Source organism: Sceloporus occidentalis, unplaced genomic scaffold (genome assembly GCF_023333645.1).
Source record: "Sceloporus occidentalis isolate IW3139 unplaced genomic scaffold, rSceOcc1.0.p SCAF_5, whole genome shotgun sequence".
Classification (NCBI taxonomy): Eukaryota; Metazoa; Chordata; class Lepidosauria; order Squamata; family Phrynosomatidae; genus Sceloporus; species Sceloporus occidentalis.
Genome location: NW_028316985.1, coordinates 26,819,712 through 26,832,787, shown reverse-complemented (window position 1 = coordinate 26,832,787; position 13,076 = coordinate 26,819,712). Strand labels below are relative to the sequence as shown.

The 13,076-nt window shown below is 37.9% G+C and overlaps 1 protein-coding gene across 3 annotated transcripts in view; it reads left to right on the top strand.

Moving 5' to 3' along the window:
• The window catches only part of LOC149311810 (nucleoporin Nup37-like), a 30,135-nt gene extending 18,703 nt beyond the window's left edge, over window positions 1-11,432 (top strand). For all 3 annotated transcript variants that reach the window (XM_089527975.1, XM_089527973.1, XM_089527974.1), the window contains 5 exons: window positions 3,851-3,941; window positions 4,589-4,770; window positions 5,996-6,046; window positions 7,244-7,337; window positions 9,464-11,432. In XM_089527975.1, coding sequence (XP_089384101.1) covers window positions 3,851-3,941; window positions 4,589-4,770; window positions 5,996-6,046; window positions 7,244-7,337; window positions 9,464-9,577 — 532 coding nt within the window. In that variant the 3' untranslated portion in view covers window positions 9,578-11,432. The remainder of the gene's footprint in view (window positions 1-3,850; window positions 3,942-4,588; window positions 4,771-5,995; window positions 6,047-7,243; window positions 7,338-9,463) is intronic.
• The last annotated feature ends 1,644 nt before the right edge of the window (window positions 11,433-13,076 follow it).

The window sequence follows — 13,076 nt, the reverse complement described above, 5'->3', positions numbered from 1 at the left end:
TGAATGAATGCTCTAATTATTGACAGGCATCAACTGAGGACTATCAACTTTTTCCAAACTAATGACTCCACAATCACTAATTTTCTGCATGGGTGGAGTATGGGTTCCGCATGTTCAAGATGATGGAAATTTTTAGACGATAGTAAACTGAGAGGGGTAGATAATACCTCAGAAGACAGAATCAGAATTTGAATTGACCTTAAGAGATTAGAGAACTGGGTCAAAATTAATAAATGCACATCAGCTGTGATACATGTAAGATACTATATTTTGTCAAGAAAGTAAGGTACAAAGAAAGGTCATGTACAAATATTGGATAGTTGACAACAGTGGGTAAAAAGACTGCAGGCCTTTTAGTCAACCATGAGCTAAGCATAAGTCAGCGGTATGATACAGAAGCAAAGTCTAGTGTGCATATCGGTTGCACCAACAGCCTATACAGGTTGCATCAAAAGAATTATAGCATCTAGATCAGTGATTCCCAAAGTGGGGGGTATGCTCTCTCCCCCAGTGAGCGGAGGAAAGATCCAGGAAAATGGTGAGTGGGAAAATGGCAGTAGGTGGGCTGTGAGAGAAAATAAGGTGGCAGAGGGGCCTTCAGTCAGCATATTGGTGCACAAGAAAGACAAGGGGAACCAGCAGCTTTTAGGACCATGGGGGGATGTGAAAGATGGAGCAAGCTTGTTTTCTACTGCTCCAGAGGATTGGAACCTGAACCAATAGGTTCAAAGTTCAAGGAGATTCTATCTAAATATTAGAAATAATTTCCAGATGGTACGAGCTGTTCAGTAGTGAAAAGCACGTACCTTGCAAGATGGTGGACTCACGGAGGTTTTTAAACAGAGATTGGATTGCCGTCTACTGGGTATGACTTAGCTGTAGATTCCTGCACTAGAGGTTTAGATTAGATGAGTATTGATGTACCTTCCACCTGTACAGTTCTGTGACTACCTGAAAACCGTCATTAATGGTAATGATAATGTTACTTACAATTTATATAGCATCTTAAATTATTTTAAATGTTTCACTGTACCTCAGTTTCTAAAGAAATAGTGAGGTTAGTCTTTTGCAGTAAAAAGTATTTAAGTAGTCTTGTGGTTCTCAAGGACTAATACAGGTACGTTTATTCTCATAAGTTTTGATCTATACTCATGTAAGGGAGTTCAGTATTATCTCCATATTAGTTTGATAGGAGGACTAATACAGTTATTAGCCTAGGCTATCCACATATTGTTGGAGTTTAACTCTCAGTATTCTTCACCACTGGCTCTGCTGGCTAATGCTGATGGGACTTGTAATCCAATACCATATTCATAGCTATTTTTTCCAAACTTTATGGTTCTTCAGGTCATTCTCTTAATCATTTCTCTACATGAGCTTTATTGATTGTGAACAGATCTTTTTGCTTTATTTTTCCCTATTTTCTCTGGTGTACAAATGTTTTTCCAGATATTTTGGACTATTACTCCCATAATCTCTCATCATCATTCTTCATATTTCTAAGAGTTAAACTGCAAAATACCTGGAGGGCCAAAGGTTTCCCTCCTGTTCTGTACTAAATGCTTTTTTAAGTGGCCCTGGCAAAGCTAAGTTGTGCAGAGTGGAGAAAAGATGGGGAGAAAGATAGAAAAGTGTGTTGGGATGTACCTTGCTCTCCAAGGACGTTCTGTTACTGAGCATGATCTTACTGTTTCAACAAAACATAAAGCAGATACAGGCTCTAAATCATAAATTGGAGGAACAGATATAATTTTCTATTACTCCCTGCATCTCAGCTTCTTTGCTTTTTGGGAAGGGGACATGATGTTCTTTGGCCAAAATGATTCACCATTTTGAATTATACTGTGGTCCTTTTCCCCACATATTAAACACACACATGGAAAGTGTTGATTTGACTTGGAAAGATCTACAAGGCAAAAAATTCTGGCAGCAGAAGAAAGGGCTTTGTCTGTAAATTACCTAATCAAGTAGATGTTCTTTGTTTTCACAAAATGTGTGCAGTTTTTTGAAAAAAATAACAAGGATGCTGATCTCTCCAAATTTGGAGGCCCTAGGATTTCTACAGGGAAAATAAATACTTGATCTGTAGTCTTGGCACAGGGAGGCTCATGCTGTTAACTAATTGTATTTATTTTATTTCACATCTATTTTGTCTAGACTTGCAATATCATTTACTTAAGAGTGTGTTCCGATTCTAATAAAAAGTTTTCAATTTCCTGGTGAGAGCTAAACTCAAAAGATGTCTCAGCAAATCTCGTTTTAATTTTTTTCTGATTACTTTTTTTCTTTCACTGGAGATTAGATTGAACATTTTACTTAAACTTGTATTAAAAATACTTAACACCATGATAAAATTACATGATAATATGGAGGCTTGTCCAGTTAGACCTAGTTCACCTTGTCTGGTACTCATAAAATTTGTTCCCACCAAACAAGCCTGAGAAGGTGGTGGGACAGCAAGAAGGGCTTAGAGCTCTGCTGGCTTATAAAGCAAGATGTCGGCCTTCAGATAGCCTGGACGCAAAGCTGTTTTCAAAGACCAGCACTTTAAATTGTGCCCAAAAACAGACTGGCAGCCAGTGGAACTGTTGCAACAAGGGGAGTTGTTTGCTGCCTGTAGCCAGTCCCAGTTAACAACCTGGCTGCAGCTCTTTCGGCCAACTGAAGTTTCTGAGCACTTTTCAGAGGCAACCCATGTAGAGCGCATTACAGCAATTCAAATGGGATGTAACCAAAAAAAATGTACCACTGTAGCCAGATCTGACTTCTCCAGGAACAGGCACAGTTGGCAAACTAGCAACTGCACTTCTATTCACCACTGAAACTTAGGCCAGGAGGCTAAGAGCTACATCCAGGACTGCAAAGTTGTGTTTTAGGAAAATATTACCCCATCTAATACAGGCTGAATCTCAGTTCCCAGATCTATCTTATAGTTCACCAGGAGCACCTCTATTAAGCTTCAGTTTGTTTGCCTTCATCCAACCTATTGCAGCTGCCAGGCACAGTTTAGCATGGAAACAGCTTTCTTGGAATTAGGTGGAAAGGAGTAGTAGAGCTGGGTATCATGAGCATAAGGTGACCTGACCCCAAAACCCCAGAAAACCTCTCCCAGCACTTTCATGTAGAAGGAAGCATGTAGTTTCATGTAGTAATAAAGCATAGGGGATAAGACTGAACCCTCAGGGTTTCCACAGGCAAATGACCAAGGAGCCAAATAGGAATCCCCCAGGACTACCCTCTGAGAGCACCCCTCCAGGAAATAATGGAGCCACTGTAGAGCGGTACCTCCAATTCCCATCCCAGGGAGGGGACTTAGTAAAATATTATGGTTGATGGCATCAAAAGGTCCAGCAGAACGAATAGGGACCCACCCCCTGTCCCCCAGTTCAGTTCCCTGTGTAGGTTGTCTACCAAGACAACCAAAAGCTGTCTCCATGCTGTAACCAGGCCTGGAACCAAATTGAAATCAATGTACATACTCCACCTCATACAGGACCCCCCACATGTTCTAGTACCTTTCCCAAAAATAAACGTGGAAGACTGCCCTATAGTAATCGTGTATAGTAAGATCCAGGAAAGGTTTATACCATGAAGTTATACCATGGACTCCTTCAGATGTGTTGGCATCCTGTCTTGTTATAGAGAGACATCTTCTGGCCTGTTTAATAAGCCAGGAAGGTCATTCATATTCATTGGCTAGCTTAAGTACATGTATGGATCCTCTCTTCTGCCACCTGTGTTTGAGATCAAACAATGGGTGCAGACTGTCTTACTAAAACCTTAAAAGAAAGACTGTTGACATGATTGTAGTATTAAATCTTTTTGCAACTTTAATATTCTTTACTTGTAGAGTCTGGGACTTAGAAGGAAACTTGAGAGCTTATTTTGTTCTACGTTCTCCTGGAATGAGTGTAGGCTGGCATCCTGAAGATGAATTTAAGGTTAGTTAGTATTCTACAGGTACTTGTTTCCTTAGCCCAACATGAAGAGACTTTAATTATGTAATAATAGATTTCAGAAACAAAGCCTTCAAGAATTCTTAAATGGTGTTCTTAAACAGCTGGAGATCTTGGGAACATATAGCTAGAAACACATTTCCTGTTTTTTATAAAATAGAAACCACAGTAGTAGTGTTGGATAATATTAGAGTAGGAGTAGAAAATTGAATAGATCTTTCTGCCAGGAAGTTCTTCGTAATGTTTAGGTGGAATCTCTTTTCATGTAATTTGATGTACTATATAAATGTCATATTATGTTTTGTCACTTGATGTGTTAATCTGTATATAATATCATGTGTTTGTATTATCATGTTATGTGTTTATAGCACACTGAAGCAGTTTGGATTAAGTTACATCATATTAAATATGTTTATATGTTATACTTATGGATTAGTAGTGTTGACTTCATAATATCGGTGGGAGTACATCTTTTCTTTAATTAGAATTTAACTCCTTCATATTGGTTGTACATCTAAAGCCTAGAAAACATTATATATGAGTAATTCTCAAGTGCAAGATTACAATATTAGATTTATTAGCTAAAGATATAAATACTTGAAGTTGGTATTTTCTGTTACCTCTCATTCTAGGTGATGGTTGCAGAGAAGAATGGGACAATACGATTCTATGATCGTGTGACCCATCAAGCTGTTTTGTCTCTCACAACTGATCAAACACCCCTGATGTCAGCAAGCTGGTGTTTAAAAAATACTTTTAAAGTTGGAGCAGTTGCTGGAAATGACTGGTTTATCTGGGACATTACTCGATCTAGGTACAGTTTTTGATAACTCTGCCCTTTTAGTACTTACAGCTTTTGATATACTTGTTATATGTTAGGGATTTTTTTAGAAATGTATAAAATACTTCAACTTCATCTATAAGGATGGTGTGTCTCCTCTGAATGAATTCTTGGAAGACTTAATTAGTTGGATGAAGAAAAACAAATTGAAAATGAATCCCAACAAGACAGAGGTGCTTACTATCAAGGGTCTTATTCTGGGTCTGGAGGTGTGTCAGCCACCTAAAGCCTTGGGGATAGATGGGAAAGAAATATTATTGTCATTATTATATTATCTTTCCCTCCATCCAGAAGACTACATGCTCCCTTTGTTCCTCTACAAATTATAATATAGATAAATTAAAATGCAAGCATTGTAACTAAATCGAACAAGGAAAAGCATGCAAAGTTTCGAAGGAAATAAGTGAGAGGGTATATGTGGCTTCTGTTTCCATCTATCAGATTCTATTACTGCCCAGAGTATAAACCTTTTCCTGACTATCATTACAAATATATGTACTCTAAATCAAATAGGGAAAAGAATGCAAAGGTTAGAAGGAAGAAAGAGAGATTTGTTTGTGGCTCAAGTGTTCATCTGTCAGATTCCATTACAGCCTACAGTATAAAACTATTAATGCTAATTTCTATTTAAATCTGATTGTTAGGCTAATATGCCTAATATACATGTGATACTGTAAAAAAAGGAGAGGTTGCAGAGTTAACCTGAGTTGCCTATAATGCAGAAAAACACTATATTATCTAGAAATTATTTTCTCAAATTCCTTAAATAACTGTAGCAACAGTAATAGTACTTTTGCCCCCCTCCCCCAATAATCTAGGGTAGAGTGCAGAGGGACAAGATGGAAAGATGAAGCCTGGGAAATAGTAGTTGATACCACAATATTGATTTGTTGTTCTGGTGAATTAAATCTTTCTTGTGTACAGGCAAAAGAATTAGGAATGTCATACACTGTCATTATCAGCTCTTTTGTATGCTACTTCTTTCGCATGCGTTCCAAACTCAATGTCCAGTTTTAAAATTGGACTGGAAAATATAATTTTTCTAGTTTTAAGTGCCAGCAGTTTACAAATTAGGTTGATAAGGCAAAGTTGTTGTGCTTTTCTGTGGTTCTCTGTACAGGGGGCAGTGATTTTCAAAAGAGCTATGCGGTTTCTCTGGAGTGTTTGTTGCTGCCTTATAAAATATTTTCTTTTACAGTTACCCTTTGGATAAGAGACCTGTCCATGCAGATAGAGCCAGATTATTCAGGTATATGCATTAAACTGATGTTGAATCTAATGATATAAGCACTAGATTGTTGTTGTTGTTGTTGTTGTTAGTCTTTGAAGGTGCTGCAGGAACTTTTATTTAGGTTTTTCTGTCATGTTCATAGCCTTCCAGAAGTAGTAATACTTCAAATTAAGTTTTAGAGATATTGTGTAGAGATTTTTTTTTCTCTGAAGTTTGTTATTGTTGTTAACCACCTCAAGTCATTCTCGACTCATGGCGACCCTGTGGATGAGACACCTCCAAGACTCCCTATCCTCCACTATTCTTCTAAGCTTTTGCAGATTCATATTCGTGACCGCCTCAATTAAGTCCATCCATCTAGCATGTGGTCTTTCCTTCTTTTTACTTCCCTCCACCTTTCCTGGCATTATTGCCTTTTCTAATGATTCATGCCTTCTTATGACGTGGCCAAAGTATGACAGTCTCAGTTTTGTCATCTTTGCTTCCAGGGAAAATTCAGCTTGACCTGTTCTAGGACCCATTTATTTATTCTTTTTGCTGTCCACAGTATCCTCAGCACTCTTCTGCAGCATCACATCTCAAATGAATTTATTCTCTTTTTCTCCATTTTATTAACTGTCCAGCTCTCACATCCGTACATGGAAATGGGGATTGCTTGCACAATTCTAACTTTTGTGCTTAGTTGTATATCTTTGGTCTTTAGGAGCTTTAGGTTTTTGTTTTGTTTTAGTTTAGGAGCCTAAACTATTTTCCATTTCTTATTAGCCTGTTGAGAAAAAAAGACTAAATTTGTGAGTGAAAGAATTATATCAAATTTAAAAGTCATTTTACAAGAAAAAATCTGTGAGTGAAAGAAATATATCAGATTTAAAAGTCATTTTACAAGAAAAAATAAATTTGCTTTTTGTGTTTATGATGGTGTCGCAGATTATATTTCACTCTATGTGACAGAAATGAAGCCAAGGTTCATGCTTGCAAATGTAGAAGAATATGAGTGTGTTGCTACAGAATACTTGTGCACACCTACATTTTTACTGGAAACAATTCTAGCAAAATTTAACACTGAGCACCACTGATCTCAGTGGGACTGATGTAAGCCTTTTGCTTAACTCTCCCATGTGCTTAACTTGAGGTCATGACCTATGTATTTAGTATCTTTTATTTTAATGTTTCTGTCTCTAATAATCTTTGTGGTTTGGACCTTTACATGTATAGGTGGTCTAGAGTCAATGAAAACCTGTTTGCTACTACTGGCTATCCAGGAAAAATGACCAGTCAGCTTTTAGTTCATCATTTAGGACATCCTCAGGTAAAGTTCTGTAAATTTAAGATGTAAAGATCACGTTTGCTTTTTTTCCAAATTACAAATTGCTCTTTCTAAGAACTCTGTATGATTGTAAACTAGATGAGATATAGTCCAGTGTAAGTATGGGTCAAAATGAATACAAGTGGACATCATGTACTTTAAGCCCACCTTATCAGAACATCTTAAAGAACACTGTCTGCAGTTGTATTGTCCTGAATAAAGAAGAAAAAGCATATAGGCTCCAGTCCAAAGAGCTACTTTAGATGTTGTGTTCAGTTTTAATTTGCTGTTTCTGGACACCACCTTGGGTCCCACTCTAGGAGAAAGGCAGCAAATAAATGAATAAATAAAAATTCAAAGATTTAGGTATCCCTTTGTGTGTGTGTGTGTGTTTGATTTTTTTAGAAATTACTGTTAAACAGCAAATTTCTGTGGCATATGACAAACTTTTGAAAAGTTGCCTCAGATTGAAACCAAATAGAATTGAGATCTTCTGTTTAAGAAACGAACCCCTCCTAAGATTCTACTTCTGGATGTATAGCTATAAATATTATTAAGCACATGTAAAACACATCTGGATTCAACAGGCAATAAGTTAGCGAAACTATGAGTCCCATTGAAATGCTAGTTGTTAATACAGCTGTTCAGTTTTCATAACTCCTAAGAGTCTCATCTAACTTCTGATATCTATGGATATACAGTGGGTCCTCGCCTTACGCGGGGATCCGTTCCGGATCCCTCCGCGTAAGGCGATTTCCACCTATGCTCAAGCCCCATTGGAAACAGTGGGGCTCGTGCACGGCGGTGCGTGGGGCGCAACATGTGTACCTGGTGCCCTGTCATCCTCCTTGCTCTAAAAAAGGAGGGATTAACCAAATTAAGCATTCATATGTATACTCAACATAATATATTCAGTCAGAGTCATGACAGAAATTTTACAAGTGTAGTTCTTATATCAAATACAAAGGATTCCCAGTAGGATATAGGGAGAACCAGCCAATAGAATCACTGAGATGATATAGCATAAAGGACAAAGAAAGTTGTCTCTGGGTTTCACTGAATTCTTCATTTAAACAGAACAAATGTTCAAAGCATATAGAAACACATTTTCTATACCAACCCCCATGGAATGTTTCCAAGAGAAGTTTTGATGATAAAAAATTTAATATAATATCACAAATCAACAAACAATAAGCCCCAGCAGTTAAAGGTATCAGATTCCACATTAAAAATCAGAACTTTAGAAATCTAGGAGAATAATATGTTCAGCTAAACAATTGATGCTAAACAAGTTTCTCTCCTTCATCACCATCTGAGATCATATGGGCACTGAGAAAACAGCCTCTATATATGGTCTCATCATACACGCAGGTTAATGTGGAAGCAGATATTGCTTCAAGTACCAGAGTCCCTTGTTTGTAGTGTTTTAAAAGTAAGCAACAACACTTTGAATGGTACCACAAAATAGGATGACAGCTAAACTTTTCTAACATTCATATTGGGCTCTGCCTGGATGGCTTGTTCAATGAAAAGAATTGTGGCTCTTTTATTCTCACCAGTGAACCTGAGGATTAATTTGTAGTGACTGACCAAAGTTTGATCTAAACCTCAACATTTGGTCTCCAACAGTAGCCAGCCCAAGATGACCAAGAAATCACAAACCATCTATAGTGGAGAAAGCCATTAATCTCCAGTATCTAACACTTAGAGGCATCCTAAGCATAGAGCTTGAGGGTTTGGTAATTCTGTGGTCTCATCTGCACTGCAAAAATAATACAGTTTGATACTGCTTTAATTGACAGGCTCTGTGGTATGGAATACTGGGATTTATAGTTTGTTGTGGCACCAGAGTTCTCTGACAGAGGAGCTAAATATCTCACAAAACTACAAATCCCACCATTCCATAGCAATGAGGCATGGCAGGTTACAAGGAAGCTCTCTTGAGGTTTATGAAATAATGAAATAAATTTGGAAATCAAATGCAGTGCTGGGGGTTGATTTGCTTGGTCATGGTATAGCAATTGAAGAATTTAAAACATGTATTTTGAAACTGATGTCTTGTTGCAATATATAACTTGAATAGCAGGAATAGCTAAATGATCTCTCTTTCTCTTATTCTCTCCCTACAGCCCATCCTTATTGGTTCTGCTCCTGTAGGATCTGGTTTAACCTGGCATAGAACACTTTCACTATGTGCCATGGGAGGAGATCATAAACTTTTTTTCTGGGTGACAGAATTGTAAACATTTATGTATAGTGGTTAAAAGGTTTGGATATGGGGGTGAGAGTGGTTGTCACAAATACTGTAAAAAGTTTGCTTGTTTTATGTAGCCATTTATTAACCAATTGATCCAGATTATGTTAACTATATACAAAAAATAAAGAGTGTTTGTTGGGAGGCACTACTGCAACCATCTCTATCATGTGCTATCTCTCTTTACAGATTTTGGGGGAGAGGTCTATCTCCCCTCAGTCCTAGTTTTCATAACCAGTAGTGAGGGGATATGGGATTTATGGTCCAAAAACGCCTGGTGGAGTTCCACCCCTGAGCTAGAAAATTATAGTTGCAGTTGACAATGGTGGGAACTTTAAAGTACATTTTTTAAAATTGTTATACAATTACCATTGACTCTGTAGATTATGGGAAACGTTTCAGGTAGCGCTGACATTTTCTGTGTGTGCTTACACATACAGGGTATTAGACACATGTTCATCATTAGGCGAACCAGAGAGGTTTACTAAATAGAGTGCTGGATTTGAACTGCCCAAATTCAAATCCCTTGGGCAAGTTCTACACATTTTCTCAGATTGACTTCCTTATAAAGTCACTGAGAGGAGAAAAACAAAATAACCTTCAAGTGTGCTACTCTGGAGGTAGGATACAGATGCACTGAATACATGGAAATACATGGGTACCTATTTAAAAACCAGTCAGTTAATTGTGGTCAGAACTGTCCCTGAATATGGATATATATCTAATATACCTCAAGGTGCCTCAGGAATATTGCACACTGATGGGATCTTGAACAAATTGCCTTAAAATTTAGCCAGTTGAATGATCATAATCACCCACCAGCATGAGAACCACAATCCTTCAAAGCCAAATATATCAAGAGAAAGAAGCTAGATAAAGGGGAAAAATAGTTGCAGCAGCAAATGTTTCCCAGCCCTCACTTAAATAGTGATGGCACAGCCAATATACTAGCTCAAATCATCTGTGTACACACACCCTTTTTCAAAGCCATAATTATCAGAAGGCTACTGTAGTTTGAGGTGTTGAAGGGGGTGATAATCTGACATACAGATTTAGAATATATTTACTCTGAAGAAAGTCGCTCTCAGTAACTTTTATCCAAACCTGCTCCCATATATGCAAAAATATCTGAATATATAGCTTGGTCTGCAGATAAGAAAAGTGTTCTCTCTCTCTCTCTCTCTCTCTCTCTCTCTCTCTCTCTCTCTCTCTGTGTGTGTGTGTGTGTGTGTGTGTGTGTGTGTGTGTGTATCCCCCCTTTGCAGATTTAGGGCAATTAGCAAAATCAGGGATCAAAAATAACTCATCAAGTAGTCCTGCACATGTTTACTCAGAAGTATATACTACTAATTTTTCCATAAGGCTTACTTTCTTATGAGTAGAGGATTACAAGCTTCAGTTCCTTTTAAGTAACTTAAATCCTTTATCAGTAACAAATCCCATTGATGGCATTGTTCCTCCAATACAATCTTACTAAATTGTCTTGAGCAAAAAGAACAGCAGCAGAAGTTCATGGGAAACGGAGTGAGGTAGGGGTGGAAACCCTACTTTTTTTACCTTTTCAGCTGTTCACTGAATTGCTTTAGTAAACATAATGCCCTGATGGAGGATCAGGTTACACCATATCCGGAAATGGCCTTGGACCAGCTTTTTCTTTCTATGTAACTTTCTGCTTATTTCTCCAGTTGTTTTGACTTCTATGCTGATTATTAAAGGAACACCTTGGGAATTTGAAGATTTATATAAGCAAGCATATGAAATTCATATAAACCATTGTAAGGCAAAGGCCTTCTGGCTGGCCTGCAAGGTTCTTTGGCTACTTTGATTACTGATAATTAAAGTGAGCTGTTATGGGAAAGGTCTGCTTTGGTTGCTGTTGTTTTTGTATGTATGTTTATTTGAGGCCCTCAGTTGTACAGTTATGCTTTTATGGCAAAGAGCTTGACTTTTCTTGATTCTTTCCTTGTTTTCACTGGTGAGGAAGAGAATTGTCTGATAGTACTGTAGACATCACTTGGCTAAACTCCCTATCTCCACCCCAATATTAATCTTCTAACTGAGTTGATTTATTTTTTTATTATTATTATTTTTTAGTAATTGCCCTGCAACTGAACTTCTTTGGTAGGAAAAAATAGATTGGCTCTGGGTTTTACACACAGTTGAGTTGCAACTTTACCCCACCCATGAGCTGGTCCCTATTTCTTTAAAAGCAGCCTGTAAGACAGAAATGTAACTTACAAAGAAAGGTTTTGCCATTACGGTATTTAATTCCATGCCAGCAATAGTTTTACTTAAATTGCTGTGGAGCAAACTGTCCTTGAAAGGGATAGGACATTCTTTGTTTCTTGTGTACCTTGAAGTTGTGGTCAACTTACAGTGACTCTAAGGCAACCCTATCATGGGGTTTTCTCAGCAAACGTTGTTCGGAAAGTTTGCCTTACAGCTAGTAAGAAAGGATTCCTTGCAACAAGAATGGGGAACATAGGGCCCTGCAGATGTTGACCTGCAGCTTCTAGTCAGCAGCGATGGGAATTGCTGTCTAAAATTTCCAGAGGGCCACACATTCCCCATCCCTGCCCTACTGAATTCTGATCTTCTTCCAGTACAGTAGAGAAGCACTCTCCATATATCTCATGAACGGGCCCTAATTCACAAAAGCTCCAGAGGCAATAAAGGGTTACTGTCATAATAAGATAATAATATCATAGAAAATATACATAACATTAGTTTTTTTGTGGGTTTTCCAGGCTATGTGGCCATGTTCTAGAAGATTTTCTTCCTGATGTTTTGCCAGCATCTGTGGCTGGCATCTCTGAAGATGCCAGCCACAGATGGTGGTGAAACGTCAGGAATAAACTCTTCTAGAACTTGGCCACATAGCCTGGAAAACCCACAAAAAACTATGGATGCCATACATGAAAGCCTTTTTTTAAAAAAACTAGCAGCAGTAACAAAGATCTTGTACAACACATCTTAATTCCAAGAGAAATTAAAAGATGGAAGGGGGAGGAAACAAAGAAATGTGGCAGAAGCTTTAAGACTAACTGGGGGTGCATGTACAGTGTAGTAAGTAATGCAGTTTGACACCACTTTAACTACCATGGCTCCATCCTACAGAATCCTTGGATTTATAGTTTTGTGAGGCACCTGCACTCTAGCAAAATAAGGCTAAAGACCTTGTAAAAATGCAAAATCGGAATTCCATAGGACGGAGCTACAGCCTTTATAGTGCACACATCCAGTCTCTCTCCTCTCTCTCTCAGGGTGCATCTACAGTGTAGAAATAATGTATAACACAAGAAGTTACTTTTTCCCAACCCGATATTTGGTTACTCTCTGAACACCCTGCTAAGTAGTAAAAAGAAATTAATTCTAGGAAGTCATTCCCAAAGCTTGTTTGGTTGTTTTGGTGCAGAAGACTAATGGAACGATCATTCCAAAAAGTCAAGAAGGTAATTTCAAACATGGTCAGAGGGAGTAAGAAAGAA